Below are 27,209 nucleotides of genomic sequence, written 5' to 3' on the forward strand. Positions count from 1 at the left end.
CAACTGGTTTGGCATTGGGAATGTTCTCAAATAGTTCAGAGAACGTTGAGAAACAACGTTCTTCTGTGGGAATTTCAGTATTTCAGCATAACATTTCCTACAGGTTTCCTTGTGGTTCTATTTAAAGTCATGTTCTCAGAACATTAAGAAGACTTTCCATAAAAACCACAAGAAAACATTAGTAACGTTCAAAGAATGTTTTAAGAATGCTTTTTAAAACATATACATTCTGTACTCAGGGTCAACAAGGGGTCTCTCTATCCTCTATCTTGTTAAGTGTGTTCAGGTGTGTTGGGCGCGACCACTAATTGGCCACACCTGATCTTAAGGAGTGCTTGTTTCCTTTGAAATGCAATCTGTTTGAATAGACTAAAATGAACAGCTTTGAATGAGTGAAAAAAAAAACATGGCATGCTAGCTCCGTCCTGCATAGAAGCTCATAGGTTCAAATCCCACTGATGCCGTGCCACAATAAAAAATAAATGTGTTTGCATGATTAATGCTAAGCAAATTCATTTCCGTATGTCCTATCTGTGCTTGGAGTTCAAAACAATTAACCTAAGCTATCAGTGTTATTAAAAGTCTTATTGAAACAGTCAGTGAAAGTTGAGGAAGTTCCAAAAAAAACTCCAAATAACCTTTACATTTCATTCTCAGAATGTTAATAAAACCTCCCAGGAAAACTTTCAGGGAACCATAGTAAATTGTTTTCAGAACCTCCCTGCAACCTAAAAATGTACATTCCCAGAACCCCCAAAAAACGTTCAGTTTTACCAGTCAGGAAAATTATGGCTTCGTTCCCAGAACCAATGGGAAACCAAAAATGTACATTCTCACAACATGGAAGGAACCAAATGTGCTAGCTGGGTAGCTTGGTACTGCATGAGTAAATGAATATAGAAATGTATCCCAGACAGACTCCCTCTCTCTCTTAAGCACCTGTTCTAATTAGCACCTCCTCTATACCTACCAGGCGATCTGACATGTAACCGAGAGAAAACATGGCACGGTGAACGTGTGTTGGTGTTTTTCTGTCGATATTGCATGGTGAATTGTTGGTGTGTTTGTGACCAGGTGAGTGGATGGAAGTACTGTACGCATGAAGAACACACAAACAAGACTGCAGAATAGCCTGAGACTTTACTTCCTTAACAATGGTTACAATGATGTTTTTCAGTTATTACCTATATATAAAGTACAAACATTTAAAAAGAAGCTACAAGGTAAGAAGATCGGGACAAATAATGTGGCAAGAGAATGTAATGCAATGATGGAGAAATACAGTGGGTCTTGACCTCGATCTGTGGCTATACAACAGACTACAATATGTGGCCTCTGAGTAACACAGAGATCCATTCAGACTTGAGCCTTGAAGCAGCTCCATGCTGCCCCCATGAGAAAAGTTGTGAAAGAGGAAGAATCATGGAGTCAGTTTCGAGAGGCAGGGCAGGTTAGAATGAAAGAGAGATGGAAAATATAGCAGACCTCCAGCTTTCACAGAAACCAAGGTCTTTCTGGGAAAAGTACTGTTCTGGTACATACACTCACTTGAACAAACACACCTACCCATGTGCTCATGGCTGATTTAGGGGTTGATGATTTGGGCTGGTTGGGGCTATTGGCTATTGTGATGCCAGTGTTGTGATGCCATAACATAGACACAACTAGATGACTCAACCCTCAAGACAGTCACTTTCTTCATATTTACTTTCCCATCACCTAAAATACAAAGAGACACAAGGGAAGCAAATACAACGGTGCTACATGTGACCATTATCACATTTTATTACACCAATGAGATCATAGACAATATTTACAACATTACTAACAGAATTACTAACACCTACTCCACAAACAAATTAAATCTTAAAGGAATATTTTACCCAAAACCCATGTTTTCATATATTTTTCTTTAGTCCATGTTTGACGCAGTCCCTCAAAAATGATGCATCAAAATTGATGTTTTCCAGATGAATCACTTGAATGGGAGTTGTAAAACCAACTGGGCCGTGGTAGTGGGGGCTGTCTCTAAAATGGGAAACAAGCACATGAGCGGTTCTGCTGTGTCTTCGGTCCTCTTCCCCATCGTCAAGATTCCCGCCGCTTGGTTCCGTGACCCGTGGAGTAGCTGATTCAACCGGCTCTGCAAGCGACGTTCATCAGTTTCTTTCCGTTTACCGAGTGTGAGGATTCCAGCGGCTGCGTCATCAGCGAGGGGTCCCCTTGTCCCCGTCCCATTACCTGAGCGACAGAGCAGGACGTAAAGACGGCAGGAGTGGGATTTCTGTCTGCAACAGTTGGCAACCCCCTGAGCATCACAGGCCAGATGAGAGACGAGTAGCAACAAGATGAGAACCTTGAGTTTCTGATACAGCAGATACAGTATTTCAGTGTTAGAACTTCATGAGAGAGAGAAAGATTCACATTTTTTAATGTCACATGCACAAGTATAGTGAAATGCCTTTCTTGCAAACTCAAACATAAAAAAAGGAGAGTGTGAGATAGAGAGATGCATAGGCCTGTGTTAATATAACTATGGTTAATATAAAAAATGAAGGCGAAAATGTACTCAGGAATATTAATTGAGGACAATTTCAGAAAGCTTTTAGTCATGTCTGCTAACAACTATCAGTTTTAGAGTGTTTTCTTCAGACAAGGTCTTGCAATTTTTGAAAGATTATGATATTGCTTAATATCCTTACACCCATTACCAAAAACCCCATTCAATAGACTGAAAGGAATTCAAACCCATGTAAATATCAGGGCAGTGACTGACACGCTAAGTGCAAATAGTGGTGTTCCATCTCCATTCTAAAAACACTCAATGCAAATTGGGGAGCGTTAGCGAGCATTACCATTCCTATTTAAAAGCATCCAAAAACAATACCTGATGTACTTTTCTGAACATCCCCTTTTGTACCTACATGACCTTTGTCTGAGGAACATAATGGCAGCTTAAAATATTCCACAGTAAAAACATCTGCAATAAAAGCTGTGTTACATAGTTGATCCTACCTTGGTGGTTGAGCATGCTGTGTCCATCCCTGGTGCTGTAGTAAGGTGCTTTGTGTTGAAACACATGTTCTGTTAAAGGCTGTGGGGTCCACTTCTACTCTCACCTCTCTCTGAAGCCAGTCTCCTTTTATAAGGCCCTATGTTGTCTCATTTATACCCTCCATAGACGTCATTAAGATATCTTTAGTCCAGTCGATGGGGACATCAACAAAAAGACTGTCCGTCAATGCTCATTTTCTGTTGTAACGTTTGACTCATTTGCTCATTTGATGAGTCTATCAGAAGTCCTTAATGACTCTGATCCTGCCACAGACCATCTCTAGGATATTTCCTTGGTTTTGAGTAAAGTAGTGGAATGCTGTCATGTCAGGGTGGTGGTGAGCTTCGTTAGGACATAGCGTTATGATTAGTGGTGAGGGAGACATGGTTAATTAGCTGCAGCAATAGACATGGTCTCATCAAAGGTATGAGGGAACACAAAGAACTATCCCTGATAACCTTTAGAAGCTGACTGACTGAATGGTCTGTAATTAGAGGGTCACCTAACAGTCCTAATGAGGGCTAGTGATCATTCTCTCTATTGTATTAAATATGACGTGTCGCTCCGGGAATACTGACACACCTAGAACAGTGTGTTTGTTGTTTCAGTGATGTTATCCCTCTAGCTATTGGTCATTGGTGGTAGAGGCACCTTGTTCCCCTTTCCCTATAGGGCGGCAGGTAGCCTAGAGGTTAGAGCGTTGGGCAGTGCTTTATTTGTAAATCTGGAGGTCCCGGAACACATAGTGAGCGTGAGGGGGTTATCCAGGGGGCTCTGAGTTACCGGAACATATTGAGAAAAAAAGTGTCAAACACTATATAGCAGCGCAGCAGACAGAGTAAACAGCCAAGTAGCCTACTATCTATGGTGGTGAAATGGACAGCACTCTCCAAGGTGCTGATTAATTCAAAGCATTTTAGACGTCACTGCAGTACGCCCACATACTTGAGTATAGCGGCGAGGCTTACACAAGTCCACATTTTCTGTAGCCTAATTTTTTAGACATCAATGTACAGCAACATTTTTAAACGTCACCGCAGAACACTGGCCATATGCATGTGCACACATGCTCCAATCTCTGCTGTGGGGCTTTGCAGCTCCTTCAGGGTTATCGTTGGTCTCTTAGTTACCTCTCTGATTAATGCCCTCCTTGCCTGGTCCGTGAGTTTTGGTGGGCGGCCCTCTCTTGGCAGGTTTGTTGTTGTGCCATATTCTTTTCATTTTTTAATAATGGATTTAATGGTGCTCTGTGGGATGTTCAAAGTTTCTGATATTTTTTATAACTCAACCCTGATCTGTACTTCTCCACAACTTTGTCCCTGACCTGTTTGGAGAGCTCCTTGGTCTTCATGGTGTTGCTTGCTGTCGCGGCTGTCAAAAGGAGAGGACCAAGGTGCAACGTGTGTATAGTTCCACATTTTATTTACTCTGTGAACCTATGCAATACATCAAATAACTGAATAGACAAAACAACAAACCGTGACGCAGAGGAGAAACAAACACTACTCAAAAATAATCACCGACAAAACCCAGGAAGAAAAATCCCTACTTAAGTATGATCTCCAATTAGAGACAACGAGGACCAGCTGCCTCTAATTGGAGATCATCCCAAACAAACCAACATAGAAATACAAAAACTAGAACCTAAGAACATAGAAATAGAACACATAAAATAAACCCCCCTCTCACAACACCCTGACCTACTCTACCATAGAAAATAACAGCTTACCATGGTCAGGACGTGACACTTGCTTGGTGGTGTCGCTTGCTTGGTGGTGTTGCAGACTCTGGGGCCTTTCAGAACAGGTGTACAGTTGAAGTCGGAAGTTTACATGCACCTTACCCAAATACATTTAAACTCAGTTTTTCACAATTACTTACATTTAATCCTAGTAAAAATTCCCTGTCTTAGGTCAGTTAGGATCACCACTTTATTATAAGAATGTGAAATGTCAGAATAATAGTAGAGAGAATGATTTATTTCAGCTTTTATTTCTTTCATCACCTAGTGGGTCAGAAGTTTACATACACTCAATTAGTAGTTGGTAGCATTGCCTTTAAATTGGTTAAAACCTCTTACATCTAGATGTACCGCTAGCGGAACGTCTCGCCAATATCCAATGATAGAGCGTGGCGCGAATTACAAACACCTCAGAAATCCCCAAACTTCCATTTTTCAAACATATGACTATTTTACACCATTTTAAAGACAAGACTCTCCTTTATCTAACCACATTGTCCGATTTCAAAAAGGCTTTACAACGAAAGCAAAACATTAGATTATGTCAGCAGAGTACCCAGCCAGAAATAATCACACACCCATTTTTCAAGCTAGCATATAATGTCACAAAAAACAAAACCACAGCTAAATGCAGCACTAACCTTTGATGATCTTCATCAGATGACACTCCTAGGACATTATGCTATACAATACATGCATGTTTTGTTCAATCAAGTTCATATTTATATCAAAAACCAGCTTTTTACATTAGCATGTGACGTTCAGAACTAGCATACCCACCGAAAACTTCCGGTGAATTTACTAAATTACTCACGATAAACGTTCACAAAAAACATAAATTATTTTAAGAATTATAGATACAGAACTCCTTTATGCAATCGCGGTGTCCGATTTTAAAATAGCTTTTCGGTGAAAGCACATTTTGCAATATTCTGAGTAGATAGCCCGGCCATCATGGCTAGCTATTTTGACACCCACCAAGTTTGGCACTCACCAAACTCAGATTTACTATAAGAAAAATTGGATTACCTTTGCTGTTCTTCGTCAGAATGCACTCCCAGGACTTCTACTTCAACACCCAATGTTGTTTTTGTTCCAAATAATCCATAGTTATATCCAAATAGCTGCGTTTTGTTCTTGCGTTCAAGACACTATCCGAAGGGTGACGCGCCGGCGCATATCGTGACAAAAAATTTCAAAATATTCCATTACCGTACTTCGAAGCATGTCAAACGCTGTTTAACATCAATTTTTATACAATTTTTCTCGTAAAATAGCGATAATATTCCGACCGGGAGACCTTGTTTTCGTTCAAACACTGAAAATAGAAAATGGAGTCTTCACATGCACGCGCATACCCGTGTCATTGTTCTCAGAACGACCACTTTCCAAAACCCCTACAGTTTTTCGCCCAGGGACTGCAGAGTCATCATTCCCCATTCTGGCACCTTCTGAGAGCCTATGGGAGCCTTAGAAAATGTCACGTTACAGCAGAGATCCTCTATTTTCGATAAAGAGGCTATAGAAGGACAAGAAATGGTCAGACAGGGCACTTCCTGTATGGAATCTTCTCAGGTTTTGGCCTGCCATATGAGTTCTGTTATACTCACAGACACCATTCAAACAGTTTTAGAAACTTTAGGGTGTTTTCTATCCAAATCAAATAATTATATGCATATTCTAGTTTCTGGGCAGGAGTAATAACCAGATTAAATCGGGTACGTTTTTTATCCGGCCGTGAAAATACTGCCCCCTATCCTAAACAGGTTAACTTGGGTCAAACATTTCGGGTAGCCTTCCACAAGCTTCCCACAATAAGTTGTGAATTTTGGCCCATTCCTCCTGACAGAGCTGGTGTAACTGAGTCAGATTTGTAGGCCTCCTTGCTCGCACACGCTTTTTCAGTTCTGCCCACACATTTTCTATGGGATTGAGGTCAGGGCTTTGTGATGGCCACTCCAATACCTTGACTTTGTTGTCCTTAAGCCATTTTGCCACAACTTTGGAAGTATGCTTGGGGTCATTGTCCATTTGGAAGACCCATTTGCGACCAAGCTTTAACTTCCTGACTGATGTCGTGAGATGTTGCTTCGATACATCCACATACTTTTCCTCCCTCATGATGCCATCTATTTTGTGAAGTGTACCAGTCCCTACTGCAGCAAAGCACCCCCACAACATGATGCTGCCAGCCACGTGCTTCACGATTGGTATGGTGTCCTTCAGCTTGCAAGCCCTTTTTCCTCCAAACATAACGATGGTCATTATGGCAAACAGTTCTATTTTTGTTTCATCAGACCAGAGGGCATTTCTCCAAAAAGTACGATCTTTGTCCCCATGTGCAGTTGCAAACCGTAGTCTCTCTTTTTTATGGCGGTTTTGGAGCAGTGGCTTCTTCCTTGCTGAGCGGCCTTTCAGGTTATGTCGATGTTGGACTCGTTTTACTGTGGATATAGATACTTTTGTACCTGTTCCCTCCAGCATCTTCACAAGGTCCTTTGCTGTTGTTCTGGGATTGATTTGCACTTTTCGCACCAAAGTACGTTCATCTCTAGGAGACAGAACGTGTCTCCTTCCTAAGCAGTATGGCGGCTACATGGTTCCATGGTGTTTATACTTGCGTACTATTGTTTGTACAGATGAACGTGGTACCTTCAGGCGTTTGGAAATTGCTCCCAAGGATGAACCAGACTTGTGGAGTTCTACAATTCTGTTTCTGAGGTCTTGGCTGATTTTCTTTTCATTTTCCCATGATGTCAAGCAAAGAGGCACTGAGTTTGAAGGTAGGCCTTAAAATACATCCACAGGTACACCTCCAATTGACTCAAATGATGTCAATTAGCCTATCAGAAGCTTCTAAAGCCATGACATCATTTTCTGGAATTTTCCAAGCTGTTTAAAGGCACAGTCAACTTGGTGTATTTAAACTTCTGACCCACTGGAATTGTGATACAGTGAATTATAAGTGAAATAATTGTTGGAAAAATGACTTGTGTCATGCACAAAGTAGATGTCCTAACCGACTTGCCAAAACTATAGTTTGTTAACAAGAAATTTGTGGAGCGGTTGAAAAACAGGTTTTAATGACTCCAACCTAAGTGTATGTAAACTTCCGACTTCAACTGTATATATACTGAGATCATGTGGCACTTAAATAAAGTCCACCTGTGTGCAATCTAACTAATTATGTGACTTCTGAAGGTAATTGGTTGCACCAGATCTTATTTAGGGGCTTCATAGCAAAGGGGGTGAATACATATGCACGCACCACTTTTCAGCTTAAAATTTTTTAGAATTTTTAAAAACATGTTATTTTTTTCATTTCACTTCACCAATTTGGAATATTTTGTGGATGTCCATTCCATGAAATCCAAATAAATATCCATTTAAATGACAGGTTGTAATGCAACAAAATAGGAAAAACACCAAGGGGGATGAATACTTTTGCAAGGCACTGTATGTGTGGGGTACAGAGATGAGGTATAGCACCTGACTTTAGCAAAAGGCTGAATCCCTCATGCCCATTTCCTCATAGACACTGTCACTCATAACCTTTTCCCTACTATTTGTCGCCACCTTCTGGATCTGCCTCAGAATTGCTTCATACAATATATTCCCCATTCTTTTCCTGCAGAAGGAATCCTACATATTCATGTCAGGTAGGCTGCCAGCATAAAGACAATGACAAAGTGGAAGAATTGAAGAACAGGAGGCAGGACAAACAATGAAGCCAGTTTTAATGGGCCATTTTAAGGAGCTCATACAGAACCACATCACTTTGCAGTGAAACACAAGTCAGGTTATTGTTTGACCCAATTTTTGGAATGATGACCCCCAACCCAAACCCACCCTGACCTCTAACCCCTACACCCAACATTCCACACCACCTGTCTTGATCTGCAGCACAGAACAACAGGTATGAAGTCACTGTATATGTAGAAGCAATGTACTGTATATAAAATAATTGTAATATGAATATAACTAACATCAATTATAACAATCATATCAATGGGATCTTTTGTTTTCGGGAGAATTATCTGAGATAAATGTAAAGGGTCTCTTCATTACTTGTACATACATACAGTATACATCTATATAGATTCATAGTTTCTCTTTTAGGTTAGGTGTGTGTTTGATTGACAGCAGGAATCTGCCCCAGGTCCATGTTTCTCTTGTGATCTTTGACCTATAGAGTCCTTAAGTCTCTTCAGCGCAGACGGGGTCGACAGACTGTTCCAGTTAAAACAGGCTGGTGAGCTCTAGCTAGTAGCTACCTTTTGAGAGCTGGAGCGTGGGCAGAGCACGGCCAGGCTCCCTCCATCCATGGGACGACGACAGTAACATACGGGACGTTACGCACACAGCCCCTGGAGAGGCGCTGGGGAGACCCCCTACTAAGCATCCAGGCATGTTGTGATTGACAATTAACAAAAATACAAATCTTAATTAAGGGGCACTGTGCAAGTGTTTGGGGTCCTGCGGAGGTTGGAGTCTCCAGCAGGGGGAGCCAGCGCATCATTGCAAAGGCCAGGTAGGTAGAGACTGACAGATAGGACAGCAGTCCTTTACCGTCTCTCTCACAGACAGCTCCCAGGTTTGTTTGTGCAGTAATGGTCCTCTAGCTAAGATCCCTACAGAGCTCAGAGTCCGTGTGAGCTGCTCTACGTTGTGCATTTAAAACGGCAGCCTCCTCCTCAGAGAGAAGGGCAAAAGGGTTGAAGCTCAGGATGATACATGGAAGGGCAGATCTACAGGTATATGGAGTAAACATAAGGGAGATGATATAGGAGGAGAGAAGGAAAGGGTCCAGGACATGCTATGGTTATCCTAGGGGAATCCAAAGGCGAACTTGTGCGGTATGAAATGCCATAGGTGCCTGTACCCGCAGTGCTGGCACTGCCCAGAGAAAGACTGCGAGACTCTCCTGACAGACTGACTGACTCAACGATTGACTGACTGAGAGACTGACTGAATTCGCTAATATGGGTGTTATTCGCTCTTTCGAATCCAAGAGAGATAAATAGGACAGGAGAGAGAGCTGACAGAGACATTTCTTCTTTGTCTCTAAAACAATACATTTTCAAACTTGTGTCTCTTGTCTTTTACGGTGAGTTTTCTTCCCCGTCCCTTGCTCTATTTGCTGTTTCTCTTCTGCTCTTTCCTTCTCACCATCTCTCTCCCTCGCCCTTTCCTGCTCTTTTTCCTTCTCCATCTCCTTCATTCTCTCCTTCTCCATCTCCTTCATTCTCTCCTTCTCCCTCTCCTCTTTTTTCCTTTCTATCTCACTCTGCCTGTCCATCTTCGGGGGTGTTAAAGGAACCATCCATGTTCTTTGCTCTTCTCCTCTCTGCTTCTCAAGCCCCCTCTCTCTTTCTATTCTCCTCTCCCTGTCTCTCTTTGGGTGGACTCCACTGCGGGTACAGGCAACGGGTCAGCAGGAGCCATCGCTGGCCGTCTCGTTCTCAGAGATGGCATCGTGAGAGCCTGCTGCCCTGTACTGTGGGGGCTGTGGTGGGAGGGGAGGCAGGAGCAGACGCTGAGTCAGGGGATGGTGTTGAGTATGGAGCTGGGCCTGGAGCTGTGATTGGGCCTCGGGCTGGGGTTCAGCCAGGTGTTGGGACAGAGGCTGGGCCTGGGGTTGGGTCTGGGCCTGAGGTTGGAGATGGTGAGATTGGGGTGAATGGTGGGGCTGGGCCTGGTACTGGGCCTGCGCTTGCAGTGGAGGGTGTTGGAGCTGAGGGGAGGTAGCTCCGTTCTTGCTCAGGCCACAGGACTGGGTGGCACAGTGGATCTGACGCAGAGTGTCCAAAGCCTCACTCTTAGCGTGCTTCAGGAGGTCCGCCTGACCCTGAGAGAGCGAGACAAGAAAGAGAGAGAGAGACAAATGAGAAAGAGAGAGAGAATGCCGTCACTCATGTGTTTTAGTAATGCCCTCTATATCAGACGTTGTCAGAGGAAGGCCCAAAAACTGTTCAGACTCCAGTCACCCAAGCCATAGATAGTTCTCTCTGCTACCGCATGGCAAGCGGTACCAGTGCACCAAGTCTAGAACCAACAGGACAAATGGATCAAATGGATACCCACTGCTGCTACTGTCTATTATCTATCCAATTGCCTAGTCAATTTAACCCTACATAAATGTATATAGCTACCTCAATTACCTCGTACCCCTGCACATCAACTCAGTATTTGTACTCCCTGTATATAGCCATGTTATTTTTACTCGTCATTGTTATGCGTAATTCACTGTGAATTTATTCTTCGTGTCACTGTTTCCATTTTTTATCTTTAACCTGTTGGGTCTAGGGGGCAGCATTTGCACGTCTGGATAAAAAAAATGTACCCGATTTAATCTGGTTACTAATCCTACCCAGTAACTAGAATATGCATATACTTATTATATATGGATAGAAAACACTCTAAAGTTTCCAAAACTGTTTGAATGGTGTCTGTGAGTATAACAGAACTCATTTGGCAGGCAAAACCCTGAGACATTTTCTGACAGGAAGTGGATACCTGATGTGTTGTATTGAGTTTAAACCTATCCCATTGAAAAACACAGGGGTTTAGGAATATTTTGGCACTTCCTATTGCTTCCACTAGATGTCACCAGCCTTTACAAAGTGTTTTGAGTCTTCTGGAGGGAGATCTGACCGAACAAGAGCCATGGAACGGTGATGTCCCATTAGACACCTGGCGCGCTACTTCATGTTGGGTACCCTCGTTCCAATACGTTATAAAAGGCTATGCATTCGTCCACCTTGAATATTATTCATGTTCTGGTTAAAAAAGGCCCTAATGATTTATGCTATACAACGTTTGACATGTTTGAACGAACGGAAATATATTTTTTCCCCTCGTTCATGACGAGAAGTCCGGCTGGCTTACATCATGTGCTAACGAGACGGAGATTTTTGGACATAAATGATGAGCTTTTTTGAACAAAACTACATTCGTTATGGACCTGTGATACCTGGAAGTGACATCTGATGAAGAGAATCAAAGGTAATGGATTATTTACATAGTATTTTCGATTTTAGATCTCCCCAACATGACGTCTAGTCTGTATCGCAACGCGTATTTTTCTGGGCACAGTGCTCAGATTATTGCAAAGTGTGATTTCCCAGTAAGGTTATTTTTAAATCTGGCAAGTTGATTGCGTTCAAAAGATGTAAATCTATAATTCTTTAAATGACAATATAATATTTTACCAATGTTTTCTAATTTTAATTATTTAATTTGTGACGCTGACTTGACTGCCGGTTATTGGAGGGAAACGATTTCCTCAACATCAATGCCATAGTAAAACGCTGTTTTTGTATATAAATATGAACTTGATAGAACTAAAAATGCATGCATTGTCTAACATAATGTCCTAGGAGTGTCATCTGATGGAGATTGTAAAAGGTTAGTGTATCATTTTAGCTGGTTTTATGGTTTTGGTGACCCTGTCTTTGACTTGACAAAACATTACACACAACTCTTGTAAATGTACTGTCCTAACATACTCTAAATTTATGCTTTCGCCGTAAAACCTTTTTGAAATCGTAAAACGTGGTTAGATTAAGGAGATGTTTATCTTTCAAATGGTGTAACATAGTTGTATTTTTGAAAAATTTGAATTTTGACATTTATTTGGATTCAAATTTGCCGCTCTTGAAATGCACCTGCTGTTGATGGAGTGCACCACGGGTGGCACGCTAGCGTCCCACCTAGCCCCTTAAGTAAGCATTTCGCTGTTAGTCTACACCTGTTGTTTACAAAGCATGTGACAAATACAATTTAATGCACTACATTATTTTAGCCAGCAGATGGCAGCCTACATCCATACTGCAGTATGGTTGGAGGAATTCTCTGCGGTTCCTCGGAGCCCCTTCAAAAGTAATCTGTTGATAAGTGATCCCACACCATCATCATCATCATCCTCTTTATTTAGGAACACCCAGAGATGAAACCTGGCCAGATGGGGAGGAAGTGGTCAGGGCAGGCATCCCGCTTTATGGCGTTGTAAAGTCAATCAGGGCAGTTTCCGTGGCTGCCTTGGTTTCTGAGTGAAAGAATGGGCTACTGCAGCCCTGCTGGCTCTATTCTGTAGTGTTGTGGGCCTGGATTCATCTCCGTAGACACAGATTGGAAAGACGTAGAAAGGGGTTCCTGGGACTTCATCCTCAACAACAAAACAAAACCAGCCCCCTCCAAAACGTGTGTCCCTAAAAAAAAACACAGACCCTCACTACTAACCACTTAACAGTCCCCTCTTCTCTTCTCCCCTCTTGTCTTCCATGTCTTCTCTCTACATCCTTACCACTATCACTATCCCAGTATTTCTCTTTCTCCATGTCCTCCACCACCATCCCACCCACCACATCCCTTCACAGCCCACCTCAACAGCAACTGTCCCCTATTCTCTGACTCTGGTTGTCTCTGAAGCTCTCTGAGTCTCATCACCATACTCACATATTCGACCCTGCCGTCGTCAGCAGTTAGCTGGCTAAGGGAGCCTGAGAGACGTCCCTGTGGGACGATACTGTTTGAGGCAGGGACCAGGGAACATGTCCTGTCTGTCTGCCTGTCTGTTTGTGGGCAGACAGGTTAGAGTGGCGTGTAGTTCAGGGGGGTTGAGGGTACAACTCTGGACAAAATGCCTCTTGTTCCCCTCTCACATGAGGGTAATACTTAGCGACAAGTCTTCTACATGAAGTGCCTCAAAACACAATCCACTCCAACAGCATGAATAAATCAGATGTTTGAGAAATGATGTAATGTTCCTGTGTGAGTCACAAAGCTGGTGTCGCTGTGCCAGTCAGGGACTTGGCTGGTGGTACCGGAACCAAATCATAATGGGCTGAGCTCAACCATGGCTACGGGTCCACTCAATCCCGCAGCTGGCCTGGCCTGCACAGCATTCCACTGGGGGTTAGCCAAGGCTGAGGCTCCACAGCACACAGAACCACCAATCACACATCTCCATCTGTAGAACTCCTAACCAATCACAGTTGTTCCTTCCTCGTCCTTAACACAGTCCATTAACCTGTTTCTATAATTGTTTATTTTTGGGAAGGTTATCTCAACCTCCAATTTGCCTCCAGATCTGAACATATGGGTCAGAGGACTCAGTGAAATAGGTTAGCTGTGGAGAGAGCACTAAGCAAAGAGAAGAGACTGGTGACAGGAGGAGCTTCAACATGGACAGTCCTTTAATCATTGACTTCTAAGTTACTATGCTTCAAGAATAATACTGTATCTAGAGAATCAGGCTAGCTGGTGTTGCTGGGGGGGTAGGTAGTGGTCTCTACAATCCCATAGTGTCTTTGCAGCTTCTTAAGTTTCTATAAACGGAATGTGGAACCAGTGAGTTGGGCTGAATTGAGAGGTGACTGCCTGCCTGGACTTGGGCTGCTGTGCTATGCAGATACGGACATGCTGCCTGTACCCATAACTCACCGTACAGACACGAGGAAGGAGGAAGGAGAGAGAAGGATGAGGGGTGGAGGGATGGAGGGGGGTAAGGCATTAGGTTTTGTGTGTCCACGTTAGGCTTCTTAACCTCTTGGGGCTAGGTGGGACGCTAGCGTGCCACCTGTGGTGCACTCCATCAACAGCAGGTGCATTTCAAGAGCGGCAAATTTGAATCCAAATAAATGTCAAAATTCAAATTTTTCAAAAATACAACTATGTTACACCATTTGAAAGATAAACATCTCCTTAATCTAACCACGTTTTACGATTTCAAAAAGGTTTTACGGCGAAAGCATAAATTTAGAGTATGTTAGGACAGTACATTTACAAGAGTTGTGTGTAATGTTTTGTCAAGTCAAAGACAGGGTCACCAAAACCATAAAACCAGCTAAAATGATACACTAACCTTTTACAATCTCCATCAGATGACACTCCTAGGACATTATGTTAGACAATGCATGCATTTTTAGTTCTATCAAGTTCATATTTATATACAAAAACAGCGTTTTACTATGGCATTGATGTTGAGGAAATCGTTTCCCTCCAATAACCGGCAGTCAAGTCAGCGTCACAAATTAAATAATTAAAATTAGAAAACATTGGTAAAATATTATATTGTCATTTAAAGAATTATAGATTTACATCTTTTGAACGCAATCAACTTGCCAGATTTAAAAATAACCTTACTGGGAAATCACACTTTGCAATAATCTGAGCACTGTGCCCAGAAAAATACGCGTTGCGATACAGACTAGACGTCATGTTGGGGAGATCTAAAATCGAAAATACTATGTAAATAATCCATTACCTTTGATTCTCTTCATCAGATGTCACTTCCAGGTATCACAGGTCCATAACGAATGTAGTTTTGTTCAAAAAAGCTCATCATTTATGTCCAAAAATCTCCGTCTCGTTAGCACATGATGTAAGCCAGCCGGACTTCTCGTCATGAACGAGGGGAAAAAATATATTTCCGTTCGTTCAAACATGTCAAACGTTGTATAGCATAAATCATTAGGGCCTTTTTTAACCAGAACATGAATAATATTCAAGGTGGACGAATGCATAGCCTTTTATAACGTATTGGAACGAGGGTACCCAACATGAAGTAGCGCGCCAGGTGTCTAATGGGACATCACCGTTCCATGGCTCTTGTTCGGTCAGATCTCCCTCCAGAAGACTCAAAACACTTTGTAAAGGCTGGTGACATCTAGTGGAAGCAATAGGAAGTGCCAAAATATTCCTAAACCCCTGTGTTTTTCAATGGGATAGCTTTAAAGTCAATACAACACATCAGGTATCCACTTCCTGTCAGAAAATGTCTCAGGGTTTTGCCTGCCAAATGAGTTCTGTTATACTCACAGACACCATTCAAACAGTTTTGGAAACTTTAGAGTGTTTTCTATCCATATATAATAAGTATATGCATATTCTAGTTACTGGGTAGGATTAGTAACCAGATTAAATCGGGTACATTTTTTTTATCCAGACGTGCAAATGCTGCCCCCTAGACCCAACAGGTTAAGTGCTTAATTAAGTCCTTCAGTTCTATAGAGTGAATTAAAGCTTAATTAAGATAAGACTGCCAGCCACATATGCTGCCAAAGAACAATGAGTCCAAATAAAATAGGTTGAGCAACACCCTTTTTGAAGGTGCATCTAGAACTACTATTAACCTTGTCGAGTGGCTAGCACTACCTTGGAGCATTCCATTTCCATTCTCGCTTCTATCCTTTTCCATTTCTTCTTTGTTTCTGGTCCTGTTTGATGCAGCCCAAACGTCTCCCTGATTAAAAAAAAGGTCCTGGGGAATCAAATGTGTCTCTGGTCACATCCTCCCTCTCTCTCTGGCTGCCAGCCCGGCGGAGCCCCAAACCAGGCTAAACAATTCACTCAATCCTGAATAATTACATCCAGATGAGATCGAAAACACACATCACACATTCCCTCTATGTCCTTATTTGTGTCTTGGCGAGATGGTGGCGAGGCTTAGTGCTTTATCAGTGTTGCTATTACCACAGGTAATGGATTCATTGAGGCTGTGAAACGAGGGCGTTGGGCCCCGCTTTATATGATTGTGGGCCTGTGTCACAGGTGAGGAGACAGGGGAGAGAGGGCAGAGAAGGGAGAGAGGGGAGAGAGATAGGGAATACAGAGGGGAGAGAGGGGACATAGAGGGGAAAGGAGAGTGAGATGAAGAGGGGAGAGAGAAGGGGGAGAGCGTGACACCAATGGACCACCTAAGGGCACGTCTGCTGGGTCCAAACTCCCGGGAGAGGGGGTGATGGTGGAGATGGGTGGAGCCTACTGTGCATGTTGGCTAACAAATGGTGTGCGATGGTATCATCCCACATGAAAAAATACTACAGTTTAGTATAGAATATTTCAGTACTTACTATAGAATTCTATAGTAAAACATAGTATACTGTAGAATACTATACTACACACTGTAGTATCCCTCGATCATGTGTAGTACTTACTATAGAATGTTGTAGAATCCTATAGTAAATACTACAGTATTATATATGCAAAAAAAGCACTGTAGTAAATACTACAGTAATGTCTGCAAAAACACTACAGTCTGCACTTTTTTAACTGCACTTTTTTAACTACAGTATTTAATTGAATTTACCCTACCCATTCCCTTCTTCTATATCACAATTTGCACCATCCATAAGTGAGAATCCTACATGCCAAGTATTGACCATATATTGTGTTCTCTACAGGTTATAGAAAAGAGCAGAAGCTTTGAACTATCTGTTCAGACCCCAGTCCTACCTACCTACAGGTTCTGAAAAATGTGCTCTTTTAGTATTTCTCCAGTAGGTTTTCTGAAGGAGAAAGCCCCACATCTATGTCAAAGATAACAAAACAGAAACACTATGGTAAATACTACAGTAATGTCAGCAAAAACACTACAGTAAATACTACAGTATACTACAGTCCACAAAAACACTCCAGTATACTACAATCCGCAAAAACACTACATTAATTACTATAGTATATACTACAGTTTTCTTTTACTACAGTATTTATACTATAGTTAACTGTAAATACTACAGTAAACACTACAGTGAATACTATAGCAAAGTCTGCAAAAACACTACAGTGAATACTCGACCCCATCCCCTCCTCCCTTCTTCAGACCATCTCTGGAGACCTTCTCCCATTCCTCACTTCCCTCATGAACTCATCCCTGACCACTGGCTGAGTCCCCTCTGACTTCAAAATGGCCCGAGTCGCTACCCTCCTCAAGAAACCAACACTCAACTCATCTGGCATCAAAACCTATAGACCTGCATCCCTTCTTTCTTTTCTTTCCAAAACACTTGAGCGTGTTGTCTCTGATGAAATTTCTCATTATCTCTCTCAGAAAAGACCTTCTTGACCCTAACCAGTCTGGCTTCAAGATGGGTCACTCAACCGAGACTGCTCTTCATTGTGTCATGGAGCCTTTTCGCACTTCCTCTGTTCTCATCCTCCTTGATCTATCCGCTGCCTTCGACACTGTGAACCATCAGATCCTCCTCTCCACCCTCTCAGGGCTGGGCGTCTCAGGCTCTGCCCACTCCTGGATTGAATCCTACCTTGCAGGCCACTCCTACCAGGTGACATGGAGAGGATCTGTGTCTGCCCAACGTATTCTCACTACTGGTGTCCCCCAGGGCTCGGTTCTAGGCCCTCTCCTCTTCTCTCTATATACCAAATCGCTCAGCTCCGTCATATCCTCACATGGTCTCTCCTATCATTGCTATGCAGATGACCCTCAACTACTTTTCTCCATCCCCCCTACTGACACCCAGGTGGCGACACGCATCTCTGCGTGCCTGGCAGATATCTAAACTTGGATGTCGGCCCACCACCTCAGGCTCAACCTCGACAAGACGGAGCTGCTCTTCCTCCCGGGGAAGCCCTGCCCGCTCAAAGACCTCTCCATCACGGTTGACAACTCCACAGTGTCGCCCTCCCAGAGTGCAAAGAACCTTAGTGTGACACTGGACAACAACCTGTTGTTCTCTGCAAACATCAAAGCAGTGACTCGCTCCTGCAGGTTCATTCTCTACAACATCCGTAGAGTACAACCCTACCTCACACAGGAAGCGGCGCAGTTCCTAATCCAGGCACTTGTCCTCTCTCTTCTGGACTACTGCAACTCGCTGTTGGCTGGGCTCCCCGCTTGTGCCATCAAACCACTGCAACTTATCCAGAACAGTGCAGCCCACCTGGTTTTCAACCTTCCCAAGTTCTCTCATGTCACCCCGCTTCTCCGCACACTCCACTGGCTTCCAGTTGAAGCTCACTTCCACTGCAAGACCATGGTGCTTACCTAAGGAACAGCAAGAGGAACTGCAACTCCCTACCTTCAGGCTATGCTTACCCCAACCCGAGTACTCCGTTCTCCCACTTCTGGTCTCTTGTCCCTCCCACCCCTAGGAGGGCAGCTCCCGCTCAGCCCAATCAAAGCTCTTCTCTGTCCTGGCACTGTAATGGTGGAACCAGCTTCCCTCTGAAGCTAGGACAGCAGAGTCCCTGCCTATCTTCTAAAAACATCTCAAACCTTACCTCTTCAAACAGTATCTTAAATAATCTTCCTCCTCTCCTAAGGTCCCCCCCTAAAATGTAAATAGTATACTATAGTATTTCTTTCATGTGGGATGTGTTATCATGTTAGTTACTGCTGAGCCCACAGATACAGGATGTAGGCCGGAGCTGCACCATTTAATTAAGAGATTTAAGGATTACAAAGAAGGGAGGTGCCAATTAGCCAAATTGATGTAATCTCCTTGGAGAGTATAGCAGCAACATCACTGTAAATTACTGGAAGTTGTTGCAAATCAGTCATCTTGTGAACTTATGCAGAATGAGGCAGTATTTCTAACGAATGATGCACTAGCCATACATTGCTAGTGTTATGTTGACAAAGTGTGTGGATGTACACTATACAGTACACTATCCATTAGTCTTTAATAGTACAGTATCTTGTCAAAGAGTTTCCTGTGTTTTAGGATGGATGGATGGATGTATTGTACTCATACCTTGAGGACGGTGATGTTCCAGGCGTAGCTCTCCATGGCTTTCTGTAGCTTCCGGCCCTTCAGGCCCTCCTTCGCCCCGATCCTGTGAAGGTCCACATGGAAGTCCAGTCCTGGACAAACACAAACACAAGAGGTGAATGGACTGTTCATAGGGTACAGGCAGCCAAGGTCAGAGGGGTTAGGATAAAGCGGAAGTCGAATTTCCATTGGACCTTGTGTCCATTTGGACAATAAATAATGTTATTCATCTTCAGCTGTAGAGCTTGCTGTAACACACCACCCCGGACGGTCCCATGGCCTGTAGGGCGTACTGTAACACCACCACCCCGGACGGTCCCATGGCCTGTAGGGCTTGCTGTACCATCACCACCCCGGACGGTCCCAAGGCCTGTAGGGCTTACTGTAACATCACCACCCCGGACGGTCCCATGGCCTGTAGGGCTTACTGTAACACCACAACCCCGGACAGTCCCATGGCCTGTAGGTCTTATTGTACCATTACCACCCCTGCCGGTCTTATGGCCTGTAGGGCTTACTGTAACACCACAACCCCGGACGGTCCCATGGCCTGTAGGGCTTACTGTAACACCACCACCCCAGACGGTCCCATGGCCTGTAGGGCTTGCTGTACCATCACCACCCCGGACGGTCCCATGGCCTGTAGGGTGTACTGTACCATCACCACCCCGGACGGTCCCATGGCTTGTAGGGTGTACTGTAACACACCACCTCAGACGGTCCCAGGCCTGTACTGTACTGCTGTAAATCTGTCCACTGTCCAGATCATCTGCTACTGGATTGACACTGACTTCTACAGTACACAGCTACTGTAATGCTGAGTACAGCTGCTTCCCTGGACACTTTTTCAGAGTTTGAGGACAAAGTCTAAATACAGAGCAACTTCCCACTACAAAGACATGTCCCTACCCTTCATGTTGTGTGCTCCACTTAAAAAGTCCCCTCAACAAAGTATGCCATCACTATTCCGGTTCCCCATGGCACACATTGGCACACCCATTTCTCCATTCCTCCTGCAGAGCCACCCCTTGACAGACACACGCCCATAAAGCCCCACACCACCACAGTCCAGTGGCTGAGGATCCCCCTAGCCGAGAGGCATGGAGAACAAAACAAGAGAGGGAAAGAGAGAAAGATATTACTAGTGAGCCGCTTCTGAGCAGTAGTGTAACTGGGGCATCCAGGGGTTATAAATAGCACCTGGGAGATACTCACAACAATAATAACGGTGAGCAACAATAAGTGGCCAGCCAGAGGTCATTTCTCTCTTTCTCTCTCTGTGCCCAGCCTTCTGACACGCTCTCCTCTCATCCATCCGTCCACTCATCTACCCATCTCTCTGTCGCCTGGTTTACTGTGCTGCTGTTCTTTCAAAGTGATAATAATCACTGTTGTTATATTAAGCTGTTTTGTTCCCATTTATTTGATGATTTAATATTTTTGTACTGTGTTTCCACGAGCTGTCAGTGAAATGAATCAGTGAGATATCATAACCTGAACCTCAACCCATTCATTTATCTCCTTTATATTCACAACAAAACCAAAGGTAAAGGTGTCAGACTCAGTTCTTAAAGGGGATCTCTGCAGTTGCTACATCCATTTTTGGATTTATGAATTTATATATAATTTATATATATTTCTCTACTTACCTGTTCCTTCTTGAAGAACATAACATTTAAATGAGCTTAGTTCAACTGTCAAATCCAATCAGAACCTAAAATATAAGCTTGTTTTACCAATGTTTGTAAACATTATACATGTAAACAAACTCTGCATAGCCTCAAAACATGCTTAAAAATCAATTTTTTATATATTGGATGGTCAGTCCTTGCATCCATAGCTCTGTCTATGACTTTAAGTGTTTACATTTTTCTCCAGGCCCATCCCTCAGCTTGAGGAACCATGTGGTACACAGCCTCTCGGACCATTTCATTTCTCAATTGTCCTTTTTCCCCTCCGGTGGCACACTTGTCCTGGTCCCCTCCGGCGGCACACTTGTCCTGTTCCCCACCGGCGGCACACTTGTCCAGTTCCCCTCCGGCGGCACACTTGTCCAGTTCCCCTCCGGCGGCACACTTGTCCAGTTCCCCTCCGGCGGCACACTTGTCCAGTTCCCCTCCGGCGGCACACTTGTCCAGTTCCCCTCCGGCGGCACACTTGTCCTGTTCCCCTCCGGCGGCACACTTGTCCTGTTCCCCTCCGGCGGCACACTTGTCCTGTTCCCCTCCGGCGGCACACTTGTCCTGTTCCCCTCCGGCGGCACACTTGTCCTGTTCCCCTCCGGCGGCACACTTGTCCTTTTTCCCCTCCGGCGGCACACTTGTCCTTTTTTCCTCCGGCGGCACACTTGTCCTTTTCCCCTCCGGCGGCACACTTGTCCTGTTCCCCTCCGGCGGCACACTTGTCCTGTTCCCCTCCGGCGGCACACTTGTCCTGTTCCCCTCCGGCGGCACACTTGTCCTGTTCCCCTCCGGTGGCACACTTGTCCTGTTCCCCTCCGGTGGCACACTTGTCCTGTTTCCCTCCGGTGGCACACTTGTCCTGTTCCCCTCCGGTGGCACACTTGTCCTGTTTCCCTCCGGTGGCACACTTGTCCTGTTCCCCTCCAGTGGTACACTTGTCCTGTTCCCCTCCAGTGGTACACTTGTCCTGTTTCCTGTCGGTGGCACACTTGTCCTTTTTAACTGTCACTTCAAGTAATGCACCCCTATGGTATACTCTACTCTATCACGGCTCAGTCTCACGCTTTGCTTCTCGTGTGAAGAGAGAGAGAGAGAGAGAGTGAGAGAGAGACGGTGCTGGGACGTGCTCAGAGAGAGACAGAGGACAAGATGTTCCTGCTATCTTCTCTCTGCATGCACCTACACACACAGACCTATGCTCCAAATACACATAGGGAAAGGAAAAGGGGTGTTGAAGGCATTCAACTGAAATGTGTCTTCCACATTTAACCCAACCGATCTGAATCAGAGAGGTGTGGGGGGCTGTCTTAATCAACATCCACGTCTTTGGCACCCGGGGAACAGTGGGTTAACTGCCCATTTCAGGGGCAGAATGACAGATTTTCACCTTGTCAGCTTGGGGATTCGATCCAGCTACCTTTTGGTTACTGGCCCAACACTCTAACCACTAGGCTACCTGCCGCCCAAGGCGGGGAGAGAAACAGGGGGAGAGATAAGAGTGAGTAGTAAAATAGAGCAAAAGAGGAGTGAGAAAACGGGACTAACGAGAGAAATGAACAGAATGGAGAAAAAGGCAGAACCACAAGAGAGAGAGTAACAGGAAATCAAAAAAGAGAGGCTCCGAGCTGAGCTTCATTTATTTATTACGAGTGATGTGCTGCGAGGGAGGGATCAGCCAAAGCCGAATTTCATCCCAGGACACCGCAGAGAATGGGATTCTCTCTGTCCGAAACGGCAGTATTGACTATGAAAAGACAGGGGTCTCTTTATCCCCTGCATTTCCATGGTAATGGGATCCATGGTGAGAGGCTGCTAACCATACCAACGCAGCCAGAGGAGGCGGAGAATCTCACCAAGGGACAGAGAGGGGGAGGGAAGGAATGGATATCAATAAATAAACATAGCCATGTCCATGCAGCCTGTGCCTCCTACCTCCTCCTACCTCCTCCTCCCTCCATCAGTCCTCCTGCCCTATACCCACGCTAGCTAACGCCAGTCTACTGCTGCTGTCCCTCTGGTGCCAGGGCTGGAAAAGACCATTAAAACGGGTGATATGAACTCTGTGGTTTGAAACAAATCGCAGGATTTGAATAAGCAATTCTAGGGGTATATACATGATGTGTATGTTATGAAAAGCAACATGTATGCACGTCCACACATTAATTAGAAGCAATAATGGCTGGGCATAATGATCACGGGGAGGGGGTGGAGGAAGTAGGACAGAGAGAGTAGACATTCAAACAGAGTGCTGTTTTCTCTACTGCATATAAACTCAGCAAAAAAAGAAACGTCCCTTTTTCAGGACCCTGTCTTTCAAAGATAATTCGTAAAAATCCAAATAACTTCATAGATCTTCATTGTAAGGGTTTAAACACTGTTTCCCATGCTTGTTCAATGAACCATAAACAATTAATGAACATGCACCTGTGGAACAGTAGGCAATTAAGGTCACAGTTATGAAAACTTAGGACACTAAAGAGGCCTATCTACTGACTCTGAAAAACACCAAAAGAAAGATGCCCAGGGTCCCTGCTCATCTGCGTGAACGTGCCTTAGGCATGCTGCAAGGAGGCATGAGGACTGCAGCTGTGGCCAGGACAATAAATTGCAATGTCCGTACTGTGAGATGTCTAAGACAGCGCTACAGGGAGACAAGATGGACAGCTGATCGTCCTCGCAGTGGCAGGCCACGTGTAACAACACCTGCACAGGATCGGTACATCCGAACATCACACCTGCGGGACAGGTACAGGATGGCAACAACAACAGCCCGAGTTACAGCAGGAACGCACAATCCCTCCATCAGTGCTCAGACTGTCCGCAATAGGCTGAGAGAGGCTGGACTGAGGGCTTGTAGGCAGGTCCTCACCAGACATCACCGGCAACAACGTTGCCTATGGGCACAAACCCACGTGTTGTGTCTCCGTGGGGCTGCTGAGAGCCCAGCCATGTGTGTCACAGGAACATAAAGCCGCTTCAGCTTCCTGTGTTTGTAGCTCCTTCGCCATGCACTTTTTATTTTTCCATTCCATTTTGTTCCGTCTGGCCAAGCAATACCAAAACAGCCCACTTGTCAGAAAGCATGAGCTGGGATGCAGAGACATGGGATGGCTGCAGGACATGTATTTTTACGACTGGGCTGGGTGAAGGGTGGGGTGGAGGAGGGTGAGGGAGGGAGGGAGCTGGGTGTTAGAGAAAGTGTTATGTTTGACATGAGGCTGAGGGCCCCTAGAGGTTCTTTTTTTCCCGTTCCCCCACCCCCAATGTTTTCTTATTACATAACCCACCCCTTGACATCCCACTACTGACACCAACACACAGCTGTGTGACTGTATAGCTGTGCAGTTACTGGTGGGGTTTCAGCCATGCTTAGCCCAGGGCTTCTTGTGGGGCTGTTCTATGGAGGAGCGGGGGAGTGCATTCGGATTCAAGCCCAGCTTTCATGCTCCATCCCTGGGTAAAAGGGAAGCACAACACTGGCACAGGGACATGGTGCTGCCCACATGGAGGTGGCTGGGCATGGGCATGAGCCTGCTACTGTGTGAGGGGAGGCCTGTGGGGTGCAGGCTCGCATGTGGCTTCAGTGTCTGCTGAATTCTTTGAAAGTCCCCCCAACCATCTCAGTATCACTCTTACACACTCTCTCTCACACACACACACACACACACACACACACACATTGTAGGAGACCTAAAATTAATTTCCATTCAAAATCCTATTTTCCCTAACCCGTAACCCTAATCCAAACCTAACTCGTAACCCTAACCACTAAACCCGTAACCTAATTCTAAACCTAAGACTAATTGTAACCCTAACTCTAAACCTAAGCTTAAAATAGCCTTTGTCCTCATGGGGATGTGGGAAATGTCCCCACGAGGGAGAATTTTGCTTGTTTTACTGTCCTTGTGGAGACTTTGGGGGATTTTAGGTCCCCACAAGGATAGAAGAACCAGCCATCACACACACACACACACACACACACACACACACACACACACACACACACACACACACACACACACACACACACACACACACACACACACGTCTAGCTTTACCACAGAGTGTGTCTTCAGTAAGACAGTCCTGTGTGTCTCTACGTGTGTAAGCCCTGTCTCTGCCTGGTTCTGTTAACATATGGATATTTTTCATTCCATCCACAGTTCATTCTGAATATTATGTGTATATATAAGTGCCTTCAGAAAGTATTCAAACCCCTTGATTTATTCCCACATTTTGTTGTGTAACAGCCTGAATAAAAAATGGATGAAATGTATATTTTTTCACACCCATATCCACACAATACCCCATAATGGCAAAGTGAAAACATGTTTTTAGAAATCTTTGCACATTTATTGAAAATTAAATACAGAAATATCTCATTTACATAAGTATTCACACACCTGAGTCAATACATGTTAGAATCACCTTTGGCAGCAATTACAGCTGTGAGTCTTTCTGGGTAAGTCTCTAAGAGCTTTGCACACCTGGATTGTACAATATGCACATTATAATTTTTTTGAATTATTCAAGCTCTGTCAAGTTGCTTGTTGATCATTCATTGCTAGACACCCATTTTCAAGTCTTGCCATAGATTTTCATGACGATTTATGTCAAAACTGTAACTAGGCCACTTACAAACATTCAATGGTGTCTTGGTATGCAACTCCAGTGTATATTTGGCCTTGTATTTTAGGTTATTGTCCTGCTGAAAAGTGAATTTGTCTCCCAGTGTCTGTTGGAAAGCAGCTTTTCCTCTAGGATTTTGCCTGTGCTAAGCTCTATTTCATTTATTTTTATCCAAAGAAACTCACTAGTCCTTGCCAATGACAAGCATACCCATAACATGATGCAGCCACCACCATGCTTGAAAATATGAAAGTTGTACTCCGTGATGTGTTGTGTTGGATTTGCCCCAAACATAACACTTTGTCATCAGGACATAAAGTTCATTTCTTTGCCACTTTTTTTGCAGTATTACTTTAGTACCTTGTTGCAAACAGGATGCAAGTTTTTGAATAATTTTACTCTGTACAGGCTTCCTCCTTTTCACGCTGTCATTTAGGTTAGTATTGTGGAGTAACTACAATGTTGTTGATCCATCCTCAGTTTTCTCCTATCACAGCCATTGAACTCTAACTGTTTAAAGTCACCATTGGCCTCATGGTGAAATCCCTGAGTGGTTTCCTTCCTCTCCGGCAACTGAGTTAGTAGTGTATTTTAGTAGTGACTGGGTATATTGATACACCATTCAAAGTGTAATTAATAACTTCACCATTCTCAAAGGGATATTCAATGTCTGCTTTTTTCATCTACTAATAGGTGCCCTTTGCGAGGCATTGGAAAAACCTCCCTGGTCTTGGTTGAATCTGTGTTTGAAATTCACTGCTCGACTGAGGGACCTGACAGATAATTGTATGTGGGGTACAGAGAGGAAGTAGTCATTCAAAAATCATGCTAAACACTATTATTGTACACAGAGTGAGTCCATACAACTTATTATGTCACTTGTTAAGCACATTTTTACTTATTTAGGCTTGTCATAACAAAGAGGTTGAATACTTATTGACTCCAGACATTTCATTTGTAATCTATTTTATAAAACTTTCTAAAAACACCAAATCTCAATGTAATTCATTTTGAATTCAGGCTGTAACACACCAAAATGTGGAAAAAGTCAAAGGGTGCGAATACTTTCTGAAGGCACTCTATAGAAATATATACTGTACACTAACCTACGCATTTATTCGCCAGTGAAGCTACAACATTTCATTTGTCTCTATACTCCAGCATTTTGGTATTGTATGTACTATAGTACAGAATGTCGCCTTTTATGTAAAGGTATTTTCATATATATCTGTTTTACCATTTAGAAATGAATGCACTTCATGTATCTAGTCATAAATATTTGGACAAATTCACTTACAGTGTCTTCAATTTAGTCAAAACGTTTGCATTTGGTCTCATATTCTTAACAAACACTGATTACATCAAGCGTGTGACTACAACGTTGTTGGATGCATTTGCAGTTTGTTTTAGTTGTGTTTTGGATTATGCTGTGCACAATAGAAATGAATGGTAAATAATGTATTGTGTTATTTTGGAGTCACTTTTATTGTAAATAAGAATAGAATATGTTTCTAAACACTAATAAATTAATGTGGATACTACCATGATTACAGATAATCCTGAATGAACCTTGAATAATGATGAGTGAG

General features: G+C 43.8%; 2 protein-coding genes and 1 non-coding gene across 3 annotated transcripts in view; 1 reads left to right on the forward strand and 2 right to left on the reverse strand.

Moving 5' to 3' along the window:
- Positions 1 to 1,944: 1,944 nt before the first annotated feature.
- Positions 1,945 to 3,154, reverse strand: hcrt (hypocretin (orexin) neuropeptide precursor). Its single transcript, XM_014192926.3, has 2 exons — positions 3,016 to 3,154; positions 1,945 to 2,365 (listed from the first exon to the last, which is right to left on the reverse strand). The coding sequence occupies exons 1-2, from the start codon at positions 3,079 to 3,081 to the stop codon at positions 1,976 to 1,978; spliced, it is 456 nt and encodes a 151-aa protein (XP_014048401.1). The 5' UTR covers positions 3,082 to 3,154; the 3' UTR covers positions 1,945 to 1,975.
- Positions 3,155 to 8,515: 5,361 nt separating this feature from the next.
- The window catches only part of LOC106601024 (inactive phospholipase C-like protein 2), an 83,259-nt gene continuing 64,565 nt past the window's right edge, over positions 8,516 to 27,209 (reverse strand). Inside the window, exons 5-6 of the mRNA XM_014192875.3 lie at positions 19,292 to 19,401; positions 8,516 to 10,644 (exon numbers count right to left, since the gene is read on the reverse strand). Of these exons, the coding sequence (XP_014048350.1) occupies positions 10,228 to 10,644; positions 19,292 to 19,401 (527 nt within the window). The 3' untranslated portion in view covers positions 8,516 to 10,227. The remainder of the gene's footprint in view (positions 10,645 to 19,291; positions 19,402 to 27,209) is intronic.
- LOC123741933 (U7 small nuclear RNA) lies at positions 17,052 to 17,104 on the forward strand. Its single transcript, XR_006769457.1, has one exon. It is a non-coding gene; the product is annotated as a U7 small nuclear RNA (small nuclear RNA).

Source organism: Salmo salar, chromosome 03, assembly GCF_965601325.2.
Source record: "Salmo salar chromosome 03, fSalSal1, whole genome shotgun sequence".
NCBI classification, from domain to species: domain Eukaryota; kingdom Metazoa; phylum Chordata; class Actinopteri; order Salmoniformes; family Salmonidae; genus Salmo; species Salmo salar.

Excerpts from the sequence above, each read along its gene's own strand:
- hcrt (XM_014192926.3), bottom strand. The coding sequence starts at position 3,081 with ATGTGTTTCAACACAAAGCACCTTACTACAGCACCAGGGATGGACACA. Across the intron at positions 2,366-3,015 it reads CAGCATGCTCAACCACCAAG|AAACTCAAGGTTCTCATCTT; the intron begins GTAGGATCAACT and ends CTGCTGTATCAG.